Genomic DNA, 25,300 nt, shown 5'->3' on the forward strand with positions numbered 1-25,300 from the left:
ACTAATCCCAATGCTTCAGTGTTTCTTCTGCCCAGTGTCTTCACGAACTGCTTCATTAAGCCGAGCTTTACATGAAGCGGAGGAAGAAGAATGTCTCCGGGAGCAACCAGAGGCTCATTCGCGATGTTCCAAGTTCCTGGCTCGTATGTTTGTCTAGGTGGCCATGTCGACTGCACATAGTGCTTGGAAGTTGCACGGCAATCCAAGAAGCATAAGAAACAACAGTGTTTTATGAAGCCTGATTTCAGTCCCATCAGCAAACCGATCACTTTCAAGTCTCCACACAACTTCCATTTGTATTCGTCATATTTCACGGCATCTAAAAGGGCAGCAATGTTTTCATAGCACTCTTTCATGTGCACTGAATGTCCTAAAGGCAAAGAAGGTTTCATATTCCCATTGTGCAGCAATACCACCTTCAAGCTTTTCTTCGATGAATCTATGAATACGCGCCACTGAGAAGGATCATGCTCCTGTGAAAGGCAGCGAACAATCTGTCATGTCGTTGCAAAAACATAGTGGTCCATCAACAGAAAAATATGAAGAAAAATCTTCAATTCGTTTTCTGAAGTATGTTACTCGAACATCTTTCTTGAGCAGACATTTTTCTTTCAAAAGAGATGCCAAAAGTTCAGCCTTGTCCTTCGGTAGTCCCAGATCTCGAACCAAGTCATTCAACTCTCCTTGAAAGAACTGGTCAGGTGTGTCTTCATTGTCGGCTAAAAACTCTGCATCCTCAGCTGCTTCATCTGACTCGGTTTGGCCTACATCTTCGTCCTCATCGTCGCTACTGGCGATACTATTTTCTGGTGGTATTGAAATGGGAAGAACTTCATCGTTGTGCGGCAGTGTCTTTGTAACGGATTCCAAACTGGGGTAGGCAATCATGTGCTTGGTCTTAAAAAAAAACCAGGATATGTTGACCTTGCAGAAGTAACAATCTGTAGCATGATCTTTTGGCTCCCTCCATAACATAGGAAAGGCGAATGTGATTGCCTTTTTTCTCGTATTCATCCAGTCTCTTAGTCCATTCGAACACGCTGTACAGATTACATGCGGTGCCCATTTTCTGTCTTGATCTGCAAGAGCACAGCCGAAGTACAGATGATAGACCTTCTTGATATCGTTCGTGATGTTGCGTCGCTGTCCCTTGGGGGTGAACAAAGCACAGACAAAGCAGAAACAACTGGGACTATTTTTGCATTGTCTTGACATTTCAGCTGATTCAATAAACAACAACAGCTGCAAAAATAGCATAAGCGGTGTTAAAAAAAGGAATATATGTGAATATTGTAAGGTACGCTTTCAACATGAAGATTCATCATAAATACTTGACGTGTTAGGAAAAAACGGATGGGATTTTCAGAATTAGCACCTAACCGTGCACCAAGAGCACCACAAAACTTTCAGGATGATATACTACTGTTGACCGGTGAATTATGAGAGAGACGATGAAGATGATGACGAATTTTAGCTAAATTACTTTGCCTCTTCTCTTCTAGTATGTCAGAGAAGACGGAAGAGGAGAAGAAGAAGGCACAGAAGGAGGAGTTCTTGCCCAAGTTCGTGCTGCCCGTCATGGAGAAACTGGAGAAGAGGTTTACTGGCAGGGAGTGGTACGTCTCAGACAATGTAAGTTACTGAGGTAGAGAGGTGAGTTATATAAGAAGGATGTGAATAATTGGTTAGATGAATAATAGTAGGTAAGATGGTGAATAATTGGGGCAAGAACAATAGGGAGGATGGTGAATGATAAGGAGAATAATGAGTGATAAGGACGATGTTGGCTTAGAGAGAGTGATGAATTTGATAAATTTTTAGGGTATTAGTGAATGATGAATTATGGGTAGGATGATGACCTACAAGAAAACAGTGAATAATTGGGAGGATAGTGAATAATATTGGCGGTGGTGAGTAATACAGATGACGGTGAATAATGGGTAGGAAGGTTAATAATGGGGAGGAAGGAAAATAATGGGGAGGAAGGAAAGTAATGGGGAGGAAGGAAAATGATTGGAGGAAGGAAAGTAATCGGGAGGAAGGTAAATAATGGGGAGGATGATGAATGATAAAGGATGGTGAAGAATAGAAGATGGTGAATTGTGGGGAGGGTGATGAATAATGAGAATGTGAATAATTCTTACAACGGGTTTGAGCGTCAGGATGGGTATAAGGATGAAGATAATTGTATGAGTGAAGATGTGTGTGTGTGTGTGTGTGTGTGTGTGTGTGTGTGTGTGTGTGTGTGTGTGTGGATGGGTGTGTGGGTGAGGGTATGTGTGTAGTTGAAGATGGGCTGTAGGGAGAGGCCTTAAACCCACACGAATAGTTTTTAATTCCACGATAGTTATTGTGGTGTAGTGATAAACAGTATCAATAGTGTAATGAAGTTTTTTTTTTTTTTTTTTTACAGTTCCTAATACTGTGTTGTCTATGACCCAGTTAACCTTTTCACTCCCATGACGTATTTATTGTATATAATTCTTCCTACTTTCAGACTGTTTATTAACTTGGTGTAGACTTTTCGAATCGGGGATATACAGCATTCCCAACTTCTCTAACTATTAAATGCCGTTTCATTTGGAGCAGAAACAATTATTACGAGAACAGTGCGTCATGGAACTGAAGGGGTTAAAAAAATCTTGTTTTTACCCTGCACGTATCTAACTCCCTTCCATCACATATCCATTACTTTTCACACACACCACTCCAGTCCCACGTCACCATCTCCATACCTCACTCACGCACGCTTGACGATAACCCACCTCCTCAGCCTGACACTTAATTAGTCTCTGGGTAACCTGTTTATCAAATCACATAGCTCCCCCCCCCCACACACACACACCAAAAAAAAAAAAAAAAAAAAACTTCAGATGTTACCCTTTCATTATCCCTGTCAAGACCCTAAGAACTCTCTCTTCTTTGTCCCTTCCACGCTATCACCCAAGTGCGCGTCCACACGTGTGCTGAAACAAGTGTTGGCAACATGTAAGCAACACAGTAACGAACACGCTGCAAACATGTTGGGAGCAGCAGCGTCCAGATCATGTTGGCAACATCATGATGAAGTCTCAGCTGCACTCGTATGGACACACTTATCCCATCTGCCAGTGTTTGAAACTGCACTAAAACATGTTTGCATACATCTGTCCAAATACTGCTGCAAACATGTTCCCAAGCATGTTGCCAGCTGTGTTGCCAACATATGTTTGAGCACACGCCTGGACTCGCCCTAATGCATCCCTCTTACCTTGATTCTATAAAACCTGCATACCACTACGATTGCATTTTTTTCAGTACCTTTTCCCTTGACGTTCAGTTTCGTCTGTTTTATTCTCTTCTCGCGTCCACTACCCTATTCTGCTCAGCAAGCTTCTGAGTAAGTTGTTTATCCTCTCAGTCTGCCTACAAAAAAAAAAAAAAAAAAAAAAAAAAAAAAAAAAAAAAAATTAACGACTTCCGATGCATCTCTTTCATCACCCATCGCCTGACCTTCAGAACTCATCTCTAATTATGGTCTCATACACCGTCCACTAACCTCACTGAGCTCAGAGTCTGGGTAAGCAACATATAAAAACAAGAACACAAAACTGCTACTGCTTCCTTCCGTTATCTCTTCCCTCAAACACTCATCTCCCATATCTCTCCTACATTTTTCACTAATCCATTCTACTCGGGCAAATCGGAATAACTTGCATATAAAGTCAAGAACACAAACACTACTATACTCGTTTTCTTTCATTACCCCTCCCCTCCCCTTCACCACACACCTCCCGTATCTCATTCCCATTCTCGTTATTTCTCCCACTTACGTACGTCTCCCACTCTACCTCACCTATCCATTGCGCTGTTTTTGACCCATCAGCTGACCTGGGGTGACCTGGCACTCGGCCTCTTCTTCAGCGATCTAAAACTCTATGACCTTGACAACTTGGCCAAGTACCCGGCTCTCAAGGCCCACTATGAGAAAGTTACGTCCCTGCCCAGAATCAAGGAGTGGCTGGAAACACGACCAAAATCTGAAGCCTAATTTCTGAATCAACACTCAGATTTACGTCACAGAGGACTGTATTCTGTTTGGCGGATGAAGCTCTCTGACACCTTCTCCTTGTCAGTTTAGTTCTGCATGGCACGTGAATATTCTCTTTTATTCTCTCTATAGAAGCCATGTCGATACTGGAATGATACAAACAGTGCAGAAGAGAATATTCATGTATATTATAGAAAATAAATCGATTTGGAAGAGGTAACGAGAATACTGCCCAAAGTTAACAAACTGTCATGATTTGTAACGTCCATATTTTTCATTCAAATCGTCGAAATCGGAGTTGTAATTTTTTCAAAGTTTTTTACTTTATGAGCTATCTGAATCGGAGTCTCTACGACCAAGCATAATGGAGTGACAGTGAGAGAAGCTCAACACCCACACCTAGAAAGCAAATAATCAGAACTAAAAAAAAAAAAAGTGCATTTGTAGCTCCAGCAATAAAAAGTATACATCATTACTAACCAAAAAACAAACATCTACATTAGTCTGATATGAACAGCCTGTTGCCGAGTTGGATGTATAACGAAAACATGGGGGACTAAAACATCACCAGCATGCTTAAAAATCACCCAACACATCATAATACAAGCATTATTTTGAGCTAATATCCTAGTCACTAACACTCGGTAAATTATCAGAAGAATGTATGACAAATAAAACGTTCCTTCGACGATTAGTGTTAATTTCCTTCCCTTACCTGTTTCACGGAGGACGAAGCTGGGGATGTGAAGGAAATATATGTGACAAAGACTTAAAATTACTGTGATTCAGGTTTCACTGGACGATTCTTAGATGTGTACAGTTTCTGGCAGTAATATCGATTCAAACAATTATGAAACATTGACATATTATTCTAAAGTCTATTGGGTTCCCTAGATCGCTTCACTTGGGTCTGAAAGTCATTGATAACTGTTTTATATACCGTCATGAAGTAAAACAGTATCTATGTCCGAAACTGTACATGACAATGCTTTTGGATGAGATATTCTCTGTTGGTGAGACATGATTATCAACAGTCATTTGCATACTTACTGTTGATAAAAGCTTTCTATATTTCTGTTGAATCTGCCGCAAGTTTACAAGAAACAATCACATAACTGTTCACCAAAGAATCTGCAAATGTGACCTGAACTTTTTCATATACATTATTACTGATAGACAAAAAATGTGAACACAGCCAAAAAGATATCATTGCACTCATGGAAAGAAGCAGAGACAATAAAATAAAAGAGCATGTGGTACCAACATCTCTTAGTTTATAGGAATATGTTAGTGACATCTTTTTGGCTGAAGGTGGGTGAAGATAAATACTCACTCAACTAGCAGGGGAAGCAGTGGTCAGGGGATGAAGGTAACTCTGGAAAAGAATAAAGGAAAGCATTTCAATCCAGTGAAGATGGGAAAACTGATGGCATTATACTCCAGTTAAGAAAAAAGGAAGAAAGGTATCAGTTTCTTCAACCCGACGACCAATTTTAATTTTAATCAGACCACCACCGGTTATGATCCAATTTATTAAGGTTATCTGGTTGTGAAGGAGTTAATAAAGGCTATATCTAACCCTTCCAGACCAAAAATCTATGCTAAGATAATATAATCGTCTGAATATAACAAGAACATAATAAGCATGTTCGTCGACCGTGCGCCTGTGTCCAGACAACAAACCGTCAGAGCGGGTACAGAATTGAGCGTGGAGAGCAAATGAATGGACGGGATGGGCTGGCATGGTCATGAGTAGTGAGGCTGGAGCAGGAAAGTATACCCTGACAAAATAGGTTTTCAAATCTTGTAGAATTGGTGGTTTGAACGCAGTGATGGTATAGTTCAAAATATCTTCCAAAAGTGACGGTACTGTAGAGGGTAAGCTAAAAAAAAAAAAAAATGGGTGTTGGGGGACAATGTAATGGGTGGGGTATGTTCGGACTGTGGCTGAGGGTGGGGAGAAGCCTTGAGAGTATACATTATAAATGATGGATGCTGTATGATAAATTATTGGAATGCCATTTCTCAACAACTAAAACAGAAGTAATGCACCAACTCACACTCATTTCCATGGAAAGCTTATGGAAGTGACTTTTCCCTAAATTCGATTATTTTAGTTTGAAAGAGAACCAAGAAGCACCAATCTAAGCAAAGAAATTACCCAAGCGTATGACCCAGCATCTTTAGTAAGTCTAAAGTTCCCAGACTGATTATGTGCGCACTCTAGAATAAGATGGATTACAACAAATTGTACATTAATATCAGACAGGTGTATTGGCACACATCATTCAGCTAAATGACAGCATTAGCAAGTTTGTTGGCTCGAACGCTCCTCACTTTCAAGTGTGGATATACAGTAGCAAATGATGATGATAATAATAATAATAATAATAATAATAATAATAATAATAACTAATTATTATTATTATTATTATCATCATAATTTGAAGGAAAACAGCATTACATATCCCTACTCCAACAATTAATGTCAACCGAGGTCGTGGAGTGTGACTGCGCTACACTGCATCAAGGGCATTAGTTCATGTTGCTGATGGAATATTTTATAAGTACACAAAGACGTCCACAGCCTGGCAAGTGCGAGACAAGGACGTGAAACATTGCCTTCATCAGTCATATAAGTGGATCAAAAGTCTTACACAGACACTTAGTGTTCGATTTCATGGTTGATAAATGAAGTTCCCTGACACCTCTTCCTAAGCGATTTAATTTGCTTATTAAACATTACTATCGTCTTTTTTTGTTGCTTATATAATTCTAATATCGCCATACTCTGCATAAGTTGGGTACATAATTGTGTTAACCAGCTGGACCCCAAAATAAATCGTAGAGGAAGAGGTGCTAGGGAACATCTTTACTGAATGAGAATACACGCCTTGGTATTCGATTTCATGGCAGTTAATCCTTTCAGTGTCAATCCTTTCGGTAAGATGGCTCCGTTCTTATATTCTTTTTACCATCAGATGATTTTATTCAGCTTGATGGTAAACATAAGATAGTGATGGAGTTAACATCTTGGGCGGTTTCTCATACGGTTAACAAGCTTATAACACCTCTTCCTTACCGATTTATTGCTGATCCTGCTCCGTTACTACATTCCTGGGTGTTATTCATGGAATCTGTCGACATTAAAAAGATATAAGAAGCAAAAATGAGGATATTGATGGGTAGTTTGGATAATAAATCGCTTAGGAAGAGGCGATAGGGAGTCTCCCTACCCTACGAGAATACGAGCCCTTGCCATCTTAACACATTTTATTCTTAATACAGCAGACATACTTTTCAGCTTTGGAGGGTGAACATGTGATCACTGAAGGCCATGTCTAAATCCTCAAGCTCAGAAATTCTCTCCTTGACTAAGATCGCATGGATATATGAAGAAAATATGGTAAAAATACAGACGTTACCGTACAGGAGGCTTTGATGATGATTGGTTCAACTTCTACACTACTATACATCTGTGCAGAATATATTCGTCTGGCAGTACGGAGAGCTAAACTAAATTAAAACCACTGTACTGAAGGGTAACAGTGACGGCAACAATGTGGAGTGCAACCAACTAATCAATGCATTGCGACAACTAAGTGAAGGTGCTGGTGATCGCATATTTTATGGAGTTCTTTTTCAACACACCTGAGTGGCTAAGAATTGGCTAGGTTACATTCCAGTCCACAGTCACGTGTATAAAAATCTAACTTTTTTTTTTTTTTCTTCCGTTAAGTGTTAAGAACGATGTCAGAAATCTGGGGCTTGGTTATCCCATCGCATTAGCTTCATAATCCAACTATTTTGAATCACAAGGAGGAATGAGCCGTACAGAACATTTTCCACGTTGGCCAGTGGTAAAAGCGGTGGTGAAATATTTAGTTAACGATTTGGTGACTCAAACTTCTTTAATTCACGCAAGGTTTGAACAACTCCATTAGTCTATTCCAGCTAACGTTAAAAAATTATATTCAGCTAAGATTGAATCGCAGGAGCCTGAGACTTTTAACACTCTCAACATTACTCCTCTCACGGTAGGGAGAGTTCTAGTATTCTGTGCCACCTAACGCCAGACTATTTTATTCAGCTGAGAGTAAATACTTCTAGCTTTAGTCGTAAGGAATAATCCTATAGGCTATATTACTGTTTCGGGGTGCAGTTTACTTATTGCTAACTTTACTAGAGACTACTGTTATACTGCCGATTGTTGTTTATCCAGATTTCGATGTGAAATTTTATGGCTGTATCTGGGGAAATATTTATAAAGGATCCTAACCATTTTACAGGGGAAAGAATTCTCCACAACATGCCTTATTATCTATCTGGTCTTTACATGAGACTACCGCTTTCAGTTGTGGTTCTCAACCATAACATGAAGAACACAAACAAAAATACTACTGTTGTATATACAAGATGGTATTGTGCACAAATGGTAACGAGAGAGATCCTTTCCAACCTCCTGAATGTGAAAGGTCTTATTTTTATCCCTTCAGTGCAATGACGTATTTCTTTTTAGTTTATTCACACGATTATATTATCTTAGCAGAGATTTCTGGACGGAAAAGGTTAGAAATAGCCTTTATCAACTCCCCTACTACAAGATAACCTTAATAAATTGGATCATAACTGGAGGTGGTCTGATTAAAATAAAAATTGGTCGTCGGGATGAAGAAATGTGATCTTTCTTCTTTTTCTTAACTGAAGTACAATGTAATCAGTTTTCCCATCTTCACTGGATTAAAATGCTTTCCATTATTCTTTTAAGTGTTAACATCATCCTCTGACCACTGCTTCCCCTGCTAGTTGAGCGAGTATTTATGTTTACCCCATCCAGCCAAAAAGATGCCACTAACATATCCCATTAAATTAAGAGATGTTGGTACCACATGCTCTTATATTTTATCGTTTCTGCTTCTAGCTATGAGTGCAATGATATCTTTTTGGCTGTGTTCATAGCCTCTATATGTAAGTAGTAAAGCAGATGCAAACGTTCAGGTCACATTTGCAGATTCTTTGGTGAATAGTTATGTAACTGTTTCTTATAACCTTGTGGCAGATTCAACAAAATATTAACAGAAAGGTTTTATCAACAATAAATATACTAATATCTGTTGATAATCATCTCACCAACAGAGAGTATCTCATCCAAAAGCATCGTCACGTACAGTTTTGCTCAAAGATACTGTTTTACTTCATGACGATATATAAAACAGTTATCAATGACTTTCAGACCCAAGTGAAGCGATCTAGGGAACTCAATAGACTTTAGAATAATATGTCAGTATTTCATAATTGTTTGACTAGAAGGTGAATCGATATTACTGCATGAAACTGTACACATCTCAAAAATCGTCCAATGAAACCTGAATCACAGTAATTATAAGTCTTTGTCACGTATATTCACATCCCAAGCATCGTCCTCGTGAAACATGTAAGGGAAGGACATTGATACTAATCATCGTAGGAACGTTTTATTATCATACATTCTTTTGATAATTTACCGAGTGTTGGTGATTAAGATGGTAGTTCAAAATGATGCTTGTATTATGATGTTTTGGATGATTTTTAAGCATGCTGGTGATGTTTTAGTCTCCCGTGTTTTCGTTATACATCCAACTCGGCAAAACGCTGTTCATACCAGAATGATGTAGATGTTTGTTCTTTGGTTAGTAATGATGTATACTTTTTATTGCTGGAGCTACAAATGCAGTTTTTTTTTTTTTTTTCCCAAGCTTTGATCATTTGCTTTCTAGGTTTGACTACTGAGCTACTCTCATTGTCACTCCATTATGCTCGATCCTAGAGACTCCGATTCAGACAGCTCATAAAGTAATTAACTTTGACAAAATTACAACTCCGATTTCGACGATTTGAATGAAAAATATGGACGTTACAAATCATGACAGTTTGTTAACTTTGGGCAGTATTCTCGTTACCTCTTCCAAATCGATTTATTTTCCATAATATACATGAATATTCTCTTCTGCACTGTTTAAATCATTCCAGTATCGACATGGTTTGTATAAAGAGAATAAAAAAGAATATTCACGTGCCAAGCAGAAATAAACTGACAAGGAGAAGGTGTCAGAGAGTTTCATTTGCCACACAGCATACGGTCCTCTGTGACTTAAATCTAAGTGTTGATTCAAAAGTTACATTCCAGATTTTGGTCGTGATTCCAGCCACTCCTTGATCCTGGGCAGGGACGTAACTTTCTCATAGTGGGCCTTGAGAGCCGGGTACTTGGCCAAGTCGTCAAGGTTAAGGAGCTTCAGCTCGTTCAAGAAGACGCCGAGTGCCAGGTCACCCCAGGTCAGCTGATGAGTCAAAAACAGCGCAATGGATAGGTGGGTGGAGTGGGAGACGTACGGGAGTGGGGGAAAATAACGAGAGTGGGAATGAGATACGGGAGGTGTGTGCTGAAGGGGAGGGGAGGGGCAATGAAAGAAAACGACTAGTAGTGTTTGTGTTCTTGACTTTATATGCAAGTTATTCCGATTTGCCCGAGCAGAATGGATTAGTGAAAAATGTAGGAGAGATAAGGGAGATGAGTGTTTAAGGGAAGGGGTAAAGGAAGGAAGCAGTAGCAGTTTTGTGTTCTTGTTTTTATATGTTGCTTACCCAGACTCTGACTGAGTTTAGTGAGGTTAGTGGACAGCATAAAGAGAGTAAGAGACCATAACTAGACATGACTTCTGAAGGTCAGGCGATGGGTAATGGAAGACATGCATTGGCAATCGTTAAAGCTTTGTGTTTTTTGGCGGGCAGACTGACAGAATATACAAGTTACTCAGAAACTTGTTGAGCGGAATAGGTTAGTGGACGCGAGAAGAGAAATAAAACAGATGAAACTGAAGGGGAAGGGGAAGGGTACTGAAAAATATACAATCGTAGTGGTATGCAGGTTATACAGAATCAAGGTAAGCGGGATGCATTAGGTGATAGCGTGGAAGGGACAAAGGAGAGAGTTCTACGGGTCATGAGACGGATAATGAAAGGGTAAAATTTGCAGCGGTTTTTTTTTTTTGTGTGTGTGGGGGGGGGTGGGGGGGTGAGGGGGGGGACCTGTGTGATTTGATAAACAGGTTACCCAGAGACTAATTAAGTGTCATGCTGCGGAGGTGGGTTATCGTTCGTTCGTTCAAAGATTCCCTGAACCTATAGTGCAGGCCGGGCCATACATTAGCCCGGTCAGTAGGGTATGGGCTGGTTAAAAAACAGTAATGGGGGAGGACAGGACCTTGGCATTGCCCAGCACACACGTCCTGTCTCCTGGCTGGCTTTGTGGTGTGTGTGTGTGGGTTATCGTCAAGCGCGTCTAAGGGAGGTATGGAGAAGGTGACGTGGGACTGATGTGGTGTGGGTGTGAAAAGTAATTGATATGTGATGGAAGGGAGTTAGGTATGTGCTGGATTAAAAACAAGATTTTTTTTTTTTTTACTGCTTCACTTCCATGACGCACTGTTCTCGTAATCATTCTTTCAGCTCCAAATGAAACAGCATTTATAGTTAGAGGAGTTAGGAATGCTGTGTCTCCCCAATTCGAAAAGTCTACACCAATTTAATAAACAGTTTGAAAGTAGGAGGAATTACATGTAATAAATACGTCATGGGAATGAAAAGGTGAACTGGGTCTTAGACAATACAGTATTAGGAACTGCAACATAAAAAAAAAATATTACACTGTTGATACTGTTTATCACTACACCACAATAACTATCGTGGAATTAATAACTACTCGTGTGGGTTCAAGGCCTCTCCCCAGAGCCCATCTTCACCCACAGACATACCCTCACCCACACACCCATCCACATCCACATCCATCCATCCATCCACACACACACACACACACTCATCCTCACCCACACAACCCATCTTCACTCATACATCTATCTCCATCCTCATACCTATCCTGACGCTCAAACTCGTCGTAAGAATTATTCACATTCTTATTACCCATCACCCTCCCCACAATTCACCATCCTCCCCATTACTGACCTTCCTCCCCATTATTTACCTTCCTCCCCATTATTTACCTTCCTCCCCATTATTAACTTTCCTATCCATTATTCACCGTCCTCTCTATTATTCACCACCGTCCCTGTTATTCACTCTCCTCCTTGTTATTCACCATTTCCCTACAGGTCATCATCCTGCCCATTATTAAACATTTCCCTCATCATTCACCGACACTCTAAAAATTCATCAAATTCATCACCCTCTCTTAGCCAACATCGTCCTTATCACTCATTATTCTCCTTATCATTCACCATCTTCCCTATTATTCTTGTCTCACTTATTCACCGTCTTACATACGATTATTCATCCAACCAATTATTCACATCCTTCTTATATAATTCACCACTCTACCTCAGTAACTTACGTTGTCTGAGACGTACCACTCCCTGCCAGTCAACCTCTTCTCCAGCTTCTCCATGGCGGGCAGCACACTCTTGGGCAAGAACTCCTCCTTCTGTGCCTTCTTCTCCTCTTCAGTCTTCTTCGACATACTAGAAGAGAAAAGGCAAAGTAATTTAGTTATCATTCGTCACCATCTCCATCGTCTCTCTCATAATCAAACTCCATCACTTAAAACTCTTGGTCACTTAAACTCCATCCACTGCTAAAAAGCCCCTCACCATTCTTTACACACACACACACACACACACACACACACACACACTTAAGTCTTACACCATTACTTTAAAAGCTTCCACCATTCCTAAAAATAAAAAAAAAATAAAAGAAAGTCACTCAAAACTCACTGAATTTTGTAGAACTCTGCCATGATCTCGTATATGGTGTCGGCGAGGGCGTCGATGAAGGCAGCTTCCAGGTCATTCTCAGGCACTAGTTTGGCCTTCTTGGCGGCGAAGCGAGCGATGGCCAGGGACTGCGGCAGTGTGTGCTCGTTCACGATAAACACCGGAAGCTTACCTCCGGGGATGGCTGGGGGGAAGGAAATAAAGTAAGCTTCCTAATACCCGCACTAGAGCCGAAATCTAGACAAGGAAGTGGAATTGGCGAATAATGCAGTACTAATTTTCGGAACCCCCCAAACCCCGCAATAACTGGCACAACAGCCCTCAAAATTTTCATAGCTTATAAAAACTCACTATATTTATCCAAAACATGAATACAGAATATTAACAAACATATAATACTAGCATATGCAGTACTTGGACATTCAGTAGTGCTGGTCAGACATTTATTTTTCCTGCGTGGTAGTGACAAAGAGATGATGATTATGATTAAATTTCCTCCACTGCCTCTGCCGTTATAATGACGCGACACGAATAACGACGTGGTACAGATAATGCACATACAAATAAGAGGAAGTTTACTGCAATAACACATCCAAGCTCTTATGACTCAGTTTCAAATGAATATTATAGTCTGGTTTTGACTAGATCAAACTACTTAACACTTTTACGATCAGCATCGGAAGCTTACCCCCAGTGATAACTGTGGGGCTAGGCAAGTGAATGTGGACACACTTAGGTTTTTGTGACTCGCGATTAGCTGAATAAAATCGTCTGGTGTTTTCCGGAAATTTGTGCTAGAGTTGTCCCTTATCATGAGAGACTTAATGATTACAGTATTAACTTTTGAAACCTGCAATGAATCATTCTAAGCTGTGGAAAAATCGCGTGGAGTAAACTGGAATGAAATACTAGAGATGCGAGCTTAAACACCAGCACGACACTTATAGTACAAACTGACAAGAAAAATGTGAGTAAGATGGAGGGGGAGAGCAGGAACAGGAAGACCAAAGATGAGATGGACGGTTGGAGTGGAGAGATTACTGAGAGAGGAGTGTTAGTTTGAGGGAAGGCAGCCATATGACAGAGGACAGGGTGATGCGGAGGCGATTTGTCTGTGGCCACCCCTTACCGAATGAAGGCGCCTGGCAATAGATTGATAGACAGATACAGACAAAAAGAAGCTGCCCTCTGTTTTCATCGCTCCTCAGACACGCACTTCCTTACCCATCCTTGGACTCGTTTACCTCTGTTCACTTTAATCAGGTATAAAAGGGCTCTCTCTCCATCTTGAATGCTGAGATATAGCAAGAGATTAACACTAGAACATGGTGCGAGTCACTAAGAAATGCTGTGTAGAGGATGCTGAGTATTGTGTTATTCTGCCACTGAGCTACGGGATATAAGCTGCAAAAGGACAAAAGCCCCCTCCTAGTTAAGATGAATGAATTTTAATTGTGCATTTTCTCCCGTTATGTTTATCTCCTGTGTGTTGTCAGTCTAATAATAGTTTCATAATCTCTCACTATCTCTCACTCCTCATTTCACTCTCTCTAAAATGAAACATCTTAGTGTTAGAAAAGAATGTTAACCCCTTCACTACGATGACCGTTAATTAGTTATCTGCTGCTATCAGGAAGTTTTATTCAGCTTTGGAGACCCTAGTGATTGAAAAAACTGACGATGTCTACATCTAACATTCCAATTAAAAAAAAAAAAATCTCCAAAACTTAATATTGCGAATGGTATGGAGACAGCGAGTTTATTCACCCACTCATGCACTCAGTTCATTCACTCATTCAACTCGGCTCAGATCACTATATCCCCCAATTTCTTCTTCTCTGGCTAGTCCCCGATATTAATCCACTGTCAGAGTCACTTAACTCGCATTCAGCTCGCTCAACTCTCACTCCACTCTTCTTCAGCCAGCCCTCTCTCTTGACTCTTTTGTCAGTGTCGCCCTGCTTCAGCACACCCAACTAACTCACTAACTCCTCTCACTCTTAGATCAGTCATTCTCCCATGTCATTCAGCTCAGTCATTCCGCCCACCAACCTCTTAAATAATTCATTCTTCTCGGTGGAGAGAGGGATGTCACTATTTCAGAATCACATATGCATTTGCTCACTAAACTTCCAGAATTCTTGAACCATAGATTCATCTTACGAAATCACCCAGGTCTATGATAACCCATTCTTTCTTTCTTCTCGGAGGGATTTTTTTTTTTTTTTTTTTTTTTTTTTTACACTCCCGTCAGAACCACTCATAAACTCTAACCACCCACCAAACTCACTCTGTTACTCACCCACCTCTGACCTCTAAGCATCTACTCACTCACTCACTTGACTTGAGGAATCTAACCATCTCTTCACTCACTCACTCAACTGAGAGCTTAACAGCCTATTCATCCATTCACCCACTCACTCGCTCATCCACTCACTCAACCCTGAACTCATCACTCATTCACTCACTCGGTTACTTACTCTTCTTCTTCTCTGGCCAGTCCTCAATGTTAACCCTCTCGTCAATGAAGGGAATATCGCCCTGTTTGAATATCCAGCGCACGATCTCGGCGCGAGCCCGTAAGTTGAAGTAGATCAGCTTGTATTCAGCCATGACGGTGGTGGCGGTGGCGGTGGTGGCTGTGGAGAGGGATGGGAGGTACTACGGTAGAAAAATGGCAGGTAGAGAAGACCGGGGTAGAGAAGACAATGTGAGCGAGGAGGGAGTGGTGGGGAGAGAAGTAAAGATAAAGGTGGGTGCAGACGCTGAGGCGATTAGTCACGGCGCTCATCTCCGTAACGTAGGTCTTTGAGCCTGTGGCGGGTCATTAATCTAATAGCTTGGGATACAAGGCCATTGCATCGTCTAGGGTACCACAGTTACCTCCCCTACGTGTTACCGTAGGTCCTCATTTAACCTACCAACCCACAAGGGGTGGATGGACACCACAGTCGAGTGACGCCTGCTGCCCGCACCAAGATTCGAACCCTGGCGCTAATGGGCTGGCAGGTATAAGACGGCCGGTCTGCCAACACCGGTAGCCCCTCCCCTGTTACCCGGTACCTGTTCAGTGTATTACCTGATGCACGTGGGCAGTTGTGAAGTTCCTTCCAAGGGGTGGTGAGTCAGGGTGGCCTCACGGCCAGTCTGTCTCAAAGATATAAGATGGAAGAGAAGTGGTAGGTAGAGAAAAGGGAGGTGGAGAAGACGGTGTGTGAGGCGAGGGAGTGGTGGAGAAAGAGGGAGGTAAAGAAGACGGTGTGAGAGGTGAGGGAGTGGTGGGGAGAGAGAGAGAGAGAGAGAGAGAGAGAGAGAGAGAGAGAGAGAGAGAGAGAGAGAGAGAGAGAGAGAGAGAGAGAGAGAGGTTTGATGGAGGAATTGGCTATACAGAAAAAACAAGGTAAGCATGAAGGCAAGGGAGGGAGGTGGAGGTGGGGAAGGAGAGTGACGCGAGAGAAAACTGGGAGGGAAAAATAGGAGACTGGCCTTATCTCAAAGTTGGGAGGAAGGGAGGAGGAGAACGGGTAGTGAGGAGAGAGAGAGAGAGAGAGAGAGAGAGAGAGAGAGAGAGAGAGAGAGAGAGAGAGAGAGAGAGAGAGAGAGAAGTGGGTAGGGAGGAGAAAATAGGGAGAAAGGTGATTAAGAAGGAGGGAAGGGAAAGAGGAAGAGAGATGGAGATGAGGGAGGAAAGGGGGAAAGAGGTGGAGAGGAGGAAGCAATGAAGAAGAAAACTGGAGAGAAGGGGAAAATGAGGAAGGTGTAAAGTAGGAAGAAATGATAGAGTGGGTAGACAGGTGGGAGAAAGGAGGAAGGGAGGATGAGAAAGCGACGGAAAGAAGGGAGGATAATGGGAAAGAGGTGGAAAGGAGGGACAGAGATTAAGAGGAGGTGAGAAGGATTAGAATCAGAGAGAAAAAGGAGAGGAAGAAGAGAAGAGAGAGCGGAAGAAAAACAGAGGAAGAGAAGCAGTCAGAAAAAGTAGTTGTAAAAACTGATGCACATAATCTTATCTCAGACATGATGGCAGGGAAAGGAGGAGGAGGAGGAGGAGGAGGAAGAGAAGGAGGAGGAGGAGGAGGAGGAGGAGGAGAAGGAGGAGGAAGAAGATGAAGAAGAAGCAGAGGAGGAGGAGGAGAAGGAGGAGGAGAGATACAGAGTTGAGTACGTTAAGAGGAGGGGAGAGAAGACGAGGATGTGGAGGGAGACAGGAGGAAGGGGAGGTGGTAAGAGGAGGAGGATGGAGAGAGAGAGAGAGAGAGAGAGAGAGAGAGAGAGAGAGAGAGAGAGAGAGAGAGAGAGAGAGAGGTGGGGATGTATAGGGGAAGGAAAGAGGGATGGATGGAAAAGGTAGGCAGGCAGGCAAGCATATGAAAGCAGGTAAGGGACATACAAAATTGGGAAGTGAAGCAAGAAATTAGACGAGGGGGAAGAATAATAAATCAGCTTATGTTGACCGAGAGGGGCGAACATGTCGAGTGAGGGGGAGACGGAAGGGCAAATGAAAACAGAAAGGAAGAAAAACAAATCAGGGAAGACGTGAAGATGGAAAAAAAAAAAAAGTGTGGCAAGAAATGAGTAACTTTTAACTTTTTGGAAGAGAGGGAAATCTGAATGTGAAGGCAGGAGGAAGTTTTACAACGAGGACACAGAATGACTGGTGTGAGGTGGGTCAGGTTAAATAATGGTTCTCCAGGTCGTGACTTGAATGTCCCGTATTCTGGTCGGTTGAGGAAGCTCCCTAACACCTCTTCCTTACCGATTTATTTTAAGATATGGCTGGCAAATATCGTTTTGTACGTTATTTATGTACAGCAGGGTGATAATGAAATGATTTAAGTACCGTAACACGGAAGAGGACGGCAATGTGTAATAAGCTAAATAAATAGGTACGGAGACGGTGTTAGGGAGCTTCCTTAATCGACGACAACAGAGCCCAGTACCGCACACCTAAGTATAGTGAAAGGTAAATAATTCACAACGGGGTGGGAAGGAAGACAGAAGGGAACAGCATGCATGAAGAGTAATATAATTGTGACTAGAGAGGGTAACACTGGCGCACACCTAAGTACAATGAAACAATGTAATTCATAACACGTTGGAAAAATCAAACAAGCAGAAGAGTAGAAGTCAATGAACAAACTCTTCCCAGTTCCGTCTAAAGAAAATTTACAACTGGCGAAATATACTGAAAACCTAATCTGTACTACTGTGTGTTTCAGATGGTTCGATTTTTCCGCCATGTATTCGTCAGAGTTTGGGAGGACACTAACTTGTGTCTGCCCACCATACATGAAAATTAATACAAGGAGAGTCTTACAGCGAAGATGAAACGTGTAAAGGCTATTGGATAAAATGTAGAAAATTATGGATGTGTAATAACCACTTTACCACGGTGATTAATATTCTTCCCGTCCCAGTAAATCTGTTCAGCTTATGATTTTTTTTTTTTAATTAATATATATTTTTTTTTTAACATGGATGATGGTTCAGGTACAGACTTCATTAATCCCTTCACTGCTAGGCCACTCTTCTAACCTGCGCTAAATGTGTGGTAATAGCAAAAATATGTATAAAATCTGAAATGAGTAATATGTGGTAGGTTCAACAATTTAATGATGTCACTAACGAATCAAAAGGGGCAAACAGTCGCAGAATTTTTTATTGATGTAATTGGAGAAAATAATCCGTAAACTGAAACATGACGAAAATGCACAGGCTGTAGGGAAAAAAAAAAAAAAAAAAAAAAGATGCGAGTGTGTGTAAGTTAGAAAAATCGAAAACTCGCAGGCTGTTCGACATGATGTAGAAATTGGTAAGAGAATGTGTTGTGCGGAAAAAAAAAAAAAAAAAAAAAACGAAAACTTATGGGTTGCTCGGCAAAGAGCAGAAAACGGTATGAGGATAAACATGAAAAACGGCGAAAAAGTACTCAGTATTCTACAAAAGACTGAAAACGATGGATGTGTGAGAGCTTAAAAAGAGCGAATACTCACCGGATGCATGATGAGAGAGAGAGAGAGAGAGAGAGAGAGAGAACGTGTAGGATGTTAATACAACTCAGAAAACGATACAGTATGGGTAAACTTTAGAAAAGCATAAACGCGTATCATTATTTCATTTGCAGACAACAATGAGAGGAGTGGATGATCTAATCAAGAGTGGCAAAGAAGAATACGGATATAGGAGGCTGTACTCAGTATCCATTTTTCAGCACAATGACGTATTTAATATTACTGGTGTTTCCATCTTAGGACAAGGTTTTCGAATTAGAAGGGGTAAAATTCCCATCATTAATTCATTATCTCATTGGTAATGAGCTCCTTTAAGGTGAATAAATCGTCTGGAAGTAGCAATAATAATTTAATAAAAAAAAAAAAATGAGGGAGTTAACTTTCAATACGATGACGTGGCTTTACTTGTCCTGTTGCTGCTGTTAGAGGAATTTAATCAGCTTAGGATAGCTCAGTGGTGAAGGGGATAACTCCTTCACTCCTATGACGTATTTTTACATTTTTTACTCTCACTACATCCAGTTTTATTTAGGAGAAGCATCGAATTGGAAAAGGGTTAATTACATGCTTCACTAACCCCATCAGCATTACAGATCTTTCCTGAGTTCTTACTAAAAATCGTCTGGGGGTAGCGAGAATAAGCACATACTACGTCATCGTATGAAATGAGTTAGAAGCATATCTTTCTTATCGTACTAATGGTTACTCCGTTCCCCATTTCCCTTCTCAATCAATTGTGAAAACTACATTATCAGATACACATATTTCAATTTTCTCGGAGGTTAGAAGTATAAAACGCACCAGTTATCCAAGAGCCAATATTGGAACACCAATATACGCTGCACATTGCTTATGGTCAGATAATTAAAACTTCGTGTAAGTATGAAAGAATTGAGGGAATGGCGACTGGGAACACTGCTATAACCACTAACTTCAAAATCAAGGTCATTTGGCCAAGGATGCATTTTGCAGCTTTTAAAGCACGCCTATTGAATTTCATGGGAAAGCAGGCCATGCTCAGCGATAAAATGTCTCAGAGAGAGAGAGAGACAGAGAGAGAGAGAGAGAGAATACAGTACCTGCGTGGTGTGAAGTGAGACTCGGAGTGGGGGCAGACACAGGCAGTGTTTGGTTTATATTAATGAGTTCCGCTCGTATCACACACACACACACACACACACACACACACACACACACAGGAATGCACACTCATGTATACTTGATATCTCCCGTGTGTACTTGTTGCAATTTGAATCACCTACACTGTAAACCTACACATGAACACAGTAACTCCTGCAATACAAGTTGGTACTGGTTATGCCGAGAAACACATTATGCCTTCTTTGGTAAAAGTGCACATTCATCGACACACGGCAATATTGTTGCTGACAGAAATACACGTTTACAGTATGCTTCGTGCACAGGAGCACGTACACACCGCTATACACTGTTGATGTAAACAGTTCTTTCAGCTATTTACAGAGATAATCCTAAGCCAAGGTACACTTGCCCTCCTCATATCCACAGAAACAAGGAGCCCTGTTATTAAAACTATGAGAGCAAATGTGCAGGCAAGGCACAATTTTTTATGGTTATTTGTGGAACACCTGTATGTACCTTCACCAAGGAAGTTTTTACTCAGGTTGTTTATCTTTTCATCTGTCTGTCCCTAACATTAATGAAAACTATCAGGTGGTACTGCACCAAATTTATCATACTGACTGGAAATCATAGGAACAAGTTATTACATTTTCGTTGAAAAAAGTTAAAGATCAAACCTTGACAAGAAGGTGAATCACAAAATTATTCATACATCACGAATTAAGCACAATAGACCAAGATCTCAATCTTGCTGATAAAGCCCTCTTTCATTTTGTTCTATAATCTTGCCATATAACCTTAAATTTTGTCAGGAGGTCAAGACGAAAACGTTGGGCTTGGAATTACTTATTTTCTTCTTTGTAAAATGAACGGGATAAATGGAAAGCTCAGACATCAAATGCTTCAAATCTGTAGTTAAAAAATGGGGGTTTATCCAAACATTCGTGCTCTTAGTTTTAATGATACGTCCTAGTGTTTTGCTACTGTGTGTATGCATTAAAGATAAATGTACAGGAAAGGAACAAGATGAGATTTTCCTCTTCACAGCGGTCAAAATCTTGTCTAAGATTACCGTTCAGTTCGTCAGCTTTCCTCAAGTTTATTTCATCTGCTTTGAAATTCATAATTTTCTTCTTGTTACTTGACAAGAGTTGTAAACATGGATCACTGGACGAGTTTTCGTATAAATTAAGATACAGTTAAAGCCAGTTGATGCAGTGTCGATCAAAATCTGAATTTATATCTGCTGTCTTTCATCTCCCCTTGTGTCCACTGTCGCCCATATAGCTGTCTCAGAAAAGAATTATTACGAACTTGTGGTTAGTGTTGGTCCCCACTAGCCACTCACTCGTTGTAGTGCTACCTCCATAAGTTTAACAGTATACCAGGAAACCATATAATGCACAAGATAGCAACCATATAACTAGAACATGGACGCCTGATGATCTACAGTAGTAGATGTGATCCAGAATGGTTGAAACGCATGGGCTGACTAATTTATTGCTATCAAGTCGATATTTGTGGTCTGCGGCTGGTCGCCCACGCTAATGCTCACATAATGCCATTAAGGGATGTGTATTCACCCTTGACTTAAATGACTATATTGAGAAGATCCAGGCCCATACTCATCTGACTGAATATACAAGATTGCATGATGAAGATGCAGATCTTTAATCACCTACAAAGAAGACGGAAAATCTGCTCGTTAAAAAGGCAAATTATGGGGTCGTAGATGGAAAGGAAACACACCCTGTTCAGTTGATAACATGTGAGTTAGAGCACTGTTGTAACCTTATCAGCGCGGATATCTAGTCGGTTGTTTCACTGTCATAATGAAGGGCAGGGCGGTGGTTCTGATGCAGCATGATAAGAATGTCGTTGGCCATGTGTGTGATGAGGAGGCCAGAACAGTCAAACTCTGGGTCGTGATCTCGTTCGCTATGGAGTCTCTGGTATCTCTCTAAGCACATGGCATGTAATGGAAAGATATTAGTAACGCATAAGATAATATTAAGATGTAAAGAGTTCTTCTAAGCAGTGTGAAGGGAAGGGCTTTTACCTTTATCGATTCTCCTCCTCCCACTGACTCCCTTCACACCCTCTCTCTTTCCCGCACTGTTGCACAATTATCTCCCTACTGTCGATGTTTCATGGTCACTACTTTCCCGCGCTGTCTGCTCGCATCCCTCCTCCATTCCGGTGGGCTCGTAGCATCCTTCTGGTAAATCACTCTCACCCCACTTCTGTCCAGTTCTTTAATGCAGGAGTTTTACCTGTTACTTCGAATTTATAATAGGTCATTTTTAGAAGTGTCTTTCTCCGTCTGTATTTCTCTCTGCATATGACTCCAGTCCTTTAAATGCAGTGTGTTTAGGCATCTCGATATCAACACATCTTGAACTTTATCTTTTTTGTTCCGTTTTTCTGTGAGATTTTTTTTTTGCTGGCATGCAGCTTTTGTTTCTGTTTTGTATAAAAAAGGATTAACAGTAAAAAAGGAAGGTGCTACAAAGTTTCTAAGTTGACGAGAACACGGTCCTTTGTGTGCGAATTAGCGTGTATATTATGGCGACCGTTTCCTATGCTTCTGCTGAAGGACTGCTGTAGATATCATTATGGATACTGTGTAAAATATTTTCCTGTGCGTTGAAAATACGTGTGAGAGTTTCCTGTAAGGAAACTTGCATATATACGTACATACCCAGTACGAGGCATCATACCAGGAATGGCAAAGAAATTCATTAATGTATATCAAGAAGTGCAAAACAAAATTCTTCTTATAGTGGAGGCTGTTGCTAACTCTTTCAGCTCGATATGTTCATAAACTAATAAAAATAGTCTGGCGTAGGCAGACTGGTCATATATATATATATATATATATATATATATATATATATATATATATATATATATATTAAAGCCGCATTTTGGCGGCCCAAGCTACAGCTTCGGATTCGAAGCTCGTCTAGGGGCGCTTGGTTTCTGTCCGCCAAAACAGAAAGCCGAAAAATGACACTTGCCGATTGCAGTGTAAACAGACCACAATCTCTTCTTAAATGAACTGATCATTTTCGATAGAGCACAGGACAAGTATTTTACCACCATAAATGTGCATTTAGACCGAAAAACCTATGATGAAAACCCTGCTCACTTAAAAATTTATAAAAGGGTGGGAAAAAAAGTACACAACTGTGTTGAACTTAACAATTACCTGTTGCTTTACAATTTTTTTTTTCCGTACTTTAAGCATGGATCTTCAACACAGGACAAGTATTTTACCACCATAAATGGGAATCTTTACTTTCAACCAGCCGGCCTTCTAGGTTTTTCCACGCTACTTTTTGGCCTAAGCTACCAAAATTGGGGGTGGGGGTGGGGTTCTCTATAACATTTCTGTTGCAAATTTTTTTTACTGAACTTCTCCAGGTTAGGTTAAGATTGGTTGGTTGTTTTCAAGAGTAAAATAAAAATAATTTGCGACGGAAATGCCAGAGAAGAAAAGTGCCTTAGAATGGTCGGAAATAGTGGAAAATGATAGTTAAATGTTGTAAAATAGGGATGGTTGAAACTATAAATTTACCCATAAATGTGCATTTGCAACCAAACAGTGTTAAGATGAAAACCCGCCTCACTTAAAAATTTCAAAAGAAAGAAAAAAATACACAACTGTTTTGAACTAAACAATTACCTGATACTTTACCCAGGTTTTTTTCTTTTACCATGTTAATAATTGGAGTGAATTCCCCTTCCTGTCCTTTTTTATATCTACCAAACTTTTGGTGTTTTCATTAGACGTCCACCCAGCCATAACAAAGTTTCGCCTATTCTTACCTGTACTTTCATTCTAGAGATTACAGCAGACCTGCATTAGGCAAGACCATCACAGAGAGTTTCTACAAATCAAAATTGTTTTTCATTCCCCTGCAAGAGTGCAAATATCTCGAGAATTAACCTGCTTGATGTAATATTAATTCACAATTCACAGTCTGCCCTTTTAATTATATCAACTGAACCTCTATATGATTATGTCGTTGGTATTTGTCACCAGCAACCAGATGTAAGTATGGATAATTTCATGATATATTTACTTGTCATTGCTGGCCATTGTGAACTGCTACACCAGAGTCTTCTCCTTCTTGTTTGTCCACCAAGACTGCTCCCAATCACGCTTCGGTGAGATACGAAGACGCGCTTGGTTTCTATGCCCTTGGATTGGGCCGAGCTTCGTATCCTTTGGTCCGCCAAAACGGGGTAGCTTGGTTTCACCGTAGACCAGCTTCGAATCCGATCCGCCGCTTGGTCCGCCAAAATACATAAATATATATATATATATATATATATATATATATATATATATATATATATATATATATATTCTTGGACTGAAAGCATTAAAACCACAGATTAGGAAGAAACTTAAGACCTTCATAATGATGAATTTATTGTTGCCGAAGGTTAAGGGCTGTGATTTTTAACTAGGTATATTTAGCAGTCAGATTCATATGCTAAGGTGTTTAACTGTCCCTCTTCTCTATTCGCATTCTCCATATTGTTCCAAGCAAAAGAAATTGTTATATAAGAGGTTCTATAAATCTCCTAAACTGGCGAGAATACGGCCTAAAGTGTGTGACGTTGAATGTGAATGCAGTTAACAGAGAAGCAACGCCTCCTCCTCCACGTGACTGAGGTGTATCTGGGAGCTTTGCATCGAAGCCGGAGGTCATAAAGAACACACGGCTTCCTTGTCTGCCAGAACACAGCCATATACTCTAAAATGTATGGTGTGCTGATTCCTTCGTATGACGAAATACAAATAAGATAAGGCCAATTACTTGATGTATATTCTACATAACTGTCTCCCTTATTCAAGTAAATACTCACAGCCGGGTTCACCATTCATGCCTCTAACTTCCGCTGCTAAAGACACATTCAGAAATATCATGCAGCCTAAACCCACATCATCTTGTTCGATTTAGAGATATCTTGGCAGCCAGGGGATTACAAGATATCTAAATTAACCTTTTCTCTGCCATGGACTCACTAGATTTACCATTCAGACTCTCCACGCATGATTTTACATATATATAGCTGAGAATAACCCTAGTATTGAAGGGATTAAAGCACGTATATTTTGTGGTCAGCCAAAATTACTCTCACGTGTACGGATTCATTGCAAGGTGTAAGTGGTGGAAGGCAACATAATCACGATCAATTTCATCCACCACCTTTTGAAATCTTGAATAAAACGCATCTCTGAATAATAAATGAAGTCTGATCATTTCGTTGCCGATAGCGACTATAAAACGACATATTTGTAACCATTTCCTATCTTTACAGGTGCTTTATAATTGACTACCATACACAAGTACCAGGGGCTATTTTGTTTCTAC

The 25,300-nt window shown here is 40.6% G+C and overlaps 2 protein-coding genes across 2 annotated transcripts; one reads left to right on the plus strand and one right to left on the minus strand.

The window, feature by feature from the left end:
• Window positions 1-1,503: 1,503 nt before the first annotated feature.
• On the plus strand, window positions 1,504-4,030 carry LOC145400206 (putative glutathione S-transferase 5). Its single transcript, XM_080272721.1, has 2 exons — window positions 1,504-1,632; window positions 3,866-4,030. The coding sequence occupies exons 1-2, from the start codon at window positions 1,504-1,506 to the stop codon at window positions 4,028-4,030; spliced, it is 294 nt and encodes a 97-aa protein (XP_080128847.1).
• Window positions 4,031-10,132: 6,102 nt separating this feature from the next.
• Window positions 10,133-15,432, minus strand: LOC145400107 (hematopoietic prostaglandin D synthase-like). Its single transcript, XM_080272617.1, has 4 exons — window positions 15,279-15,432; window positions 12,799-12,982; window positions 12,417-12,543; window positions 10,133-10,350 (listed from the first exon to the last, which is right to left on the minus strand). Exons 1-4 carry the CDS (start codon window positions 15,409-15,411, stop codon window positions 10,186-10,188), a joined length of 609 nt encoding a protein of 202 aa, XP_080128743.1. The 5' UTR covers window positions 15,412-15,432; the 3' UTR covers window positions 10,133-10,185.
• Between the last annotated feature and the right edge of the window lie 9,868 nt (window positions 15,433-25,300).

This window comes from Coenobita brevimanus, chromosome 51, assembly GCF_032717465.1.
Source record: "Coenobita brevimanus isolate Jiangsu-jjx chromosome 51, ASM3271746v2, whole genome shotgun sequence".
NCBI lineage: Eukaryota > Metazoa > Arthropoda > Malacostraca > Decapoda > Coenobitidae > Coenobita > Coenobita brevimanus.

What these genes read in the sequence shown, in the direction of transcription:
- LOC145400107 (XM_080272617.1), bottom strand. Translation starts at nt 15,411, where the DNA reads ATGGCTGAATACAAGCTGATCTACTTCAACTTACGGGCTCGCGCCGAG. An exon ending in CTGGCCAGAGAAGAAGAAGA is followed by an intron (nt 12,983 to 15,278) that starts GTAAGTAACCGA and finishes CCTTCCCCCCAG; the next exon opens with CCATCCCCGGAGGTAAGCTT. An exon ending in AGTGGTACGTCTCAGACAAC is followed by an intron (nt 10,351 to 12,416) that starts GTAAGTTACTGA and finishes TTGACTCATCAG; the next exon opens with CTGACCTGGGGTGACCTGGC.
- LOC145400206 (XM_080272721.1), top strand. Translation starts at nt 1,504, where the DNA reads ATGTCAGAGAAGACGGAAGAGGAGAAGAAGAAGGCACAGAAGGAGGAG. An exon ending in AGTGGTACGTCTCAGACAAT is followed by an intron (nt 1,633 to 3,865) that starts GTAAGTTACTGA and finishes TTGACCCATCAG; the next exon opens with CTGACCTGGGGTGACCTGGC.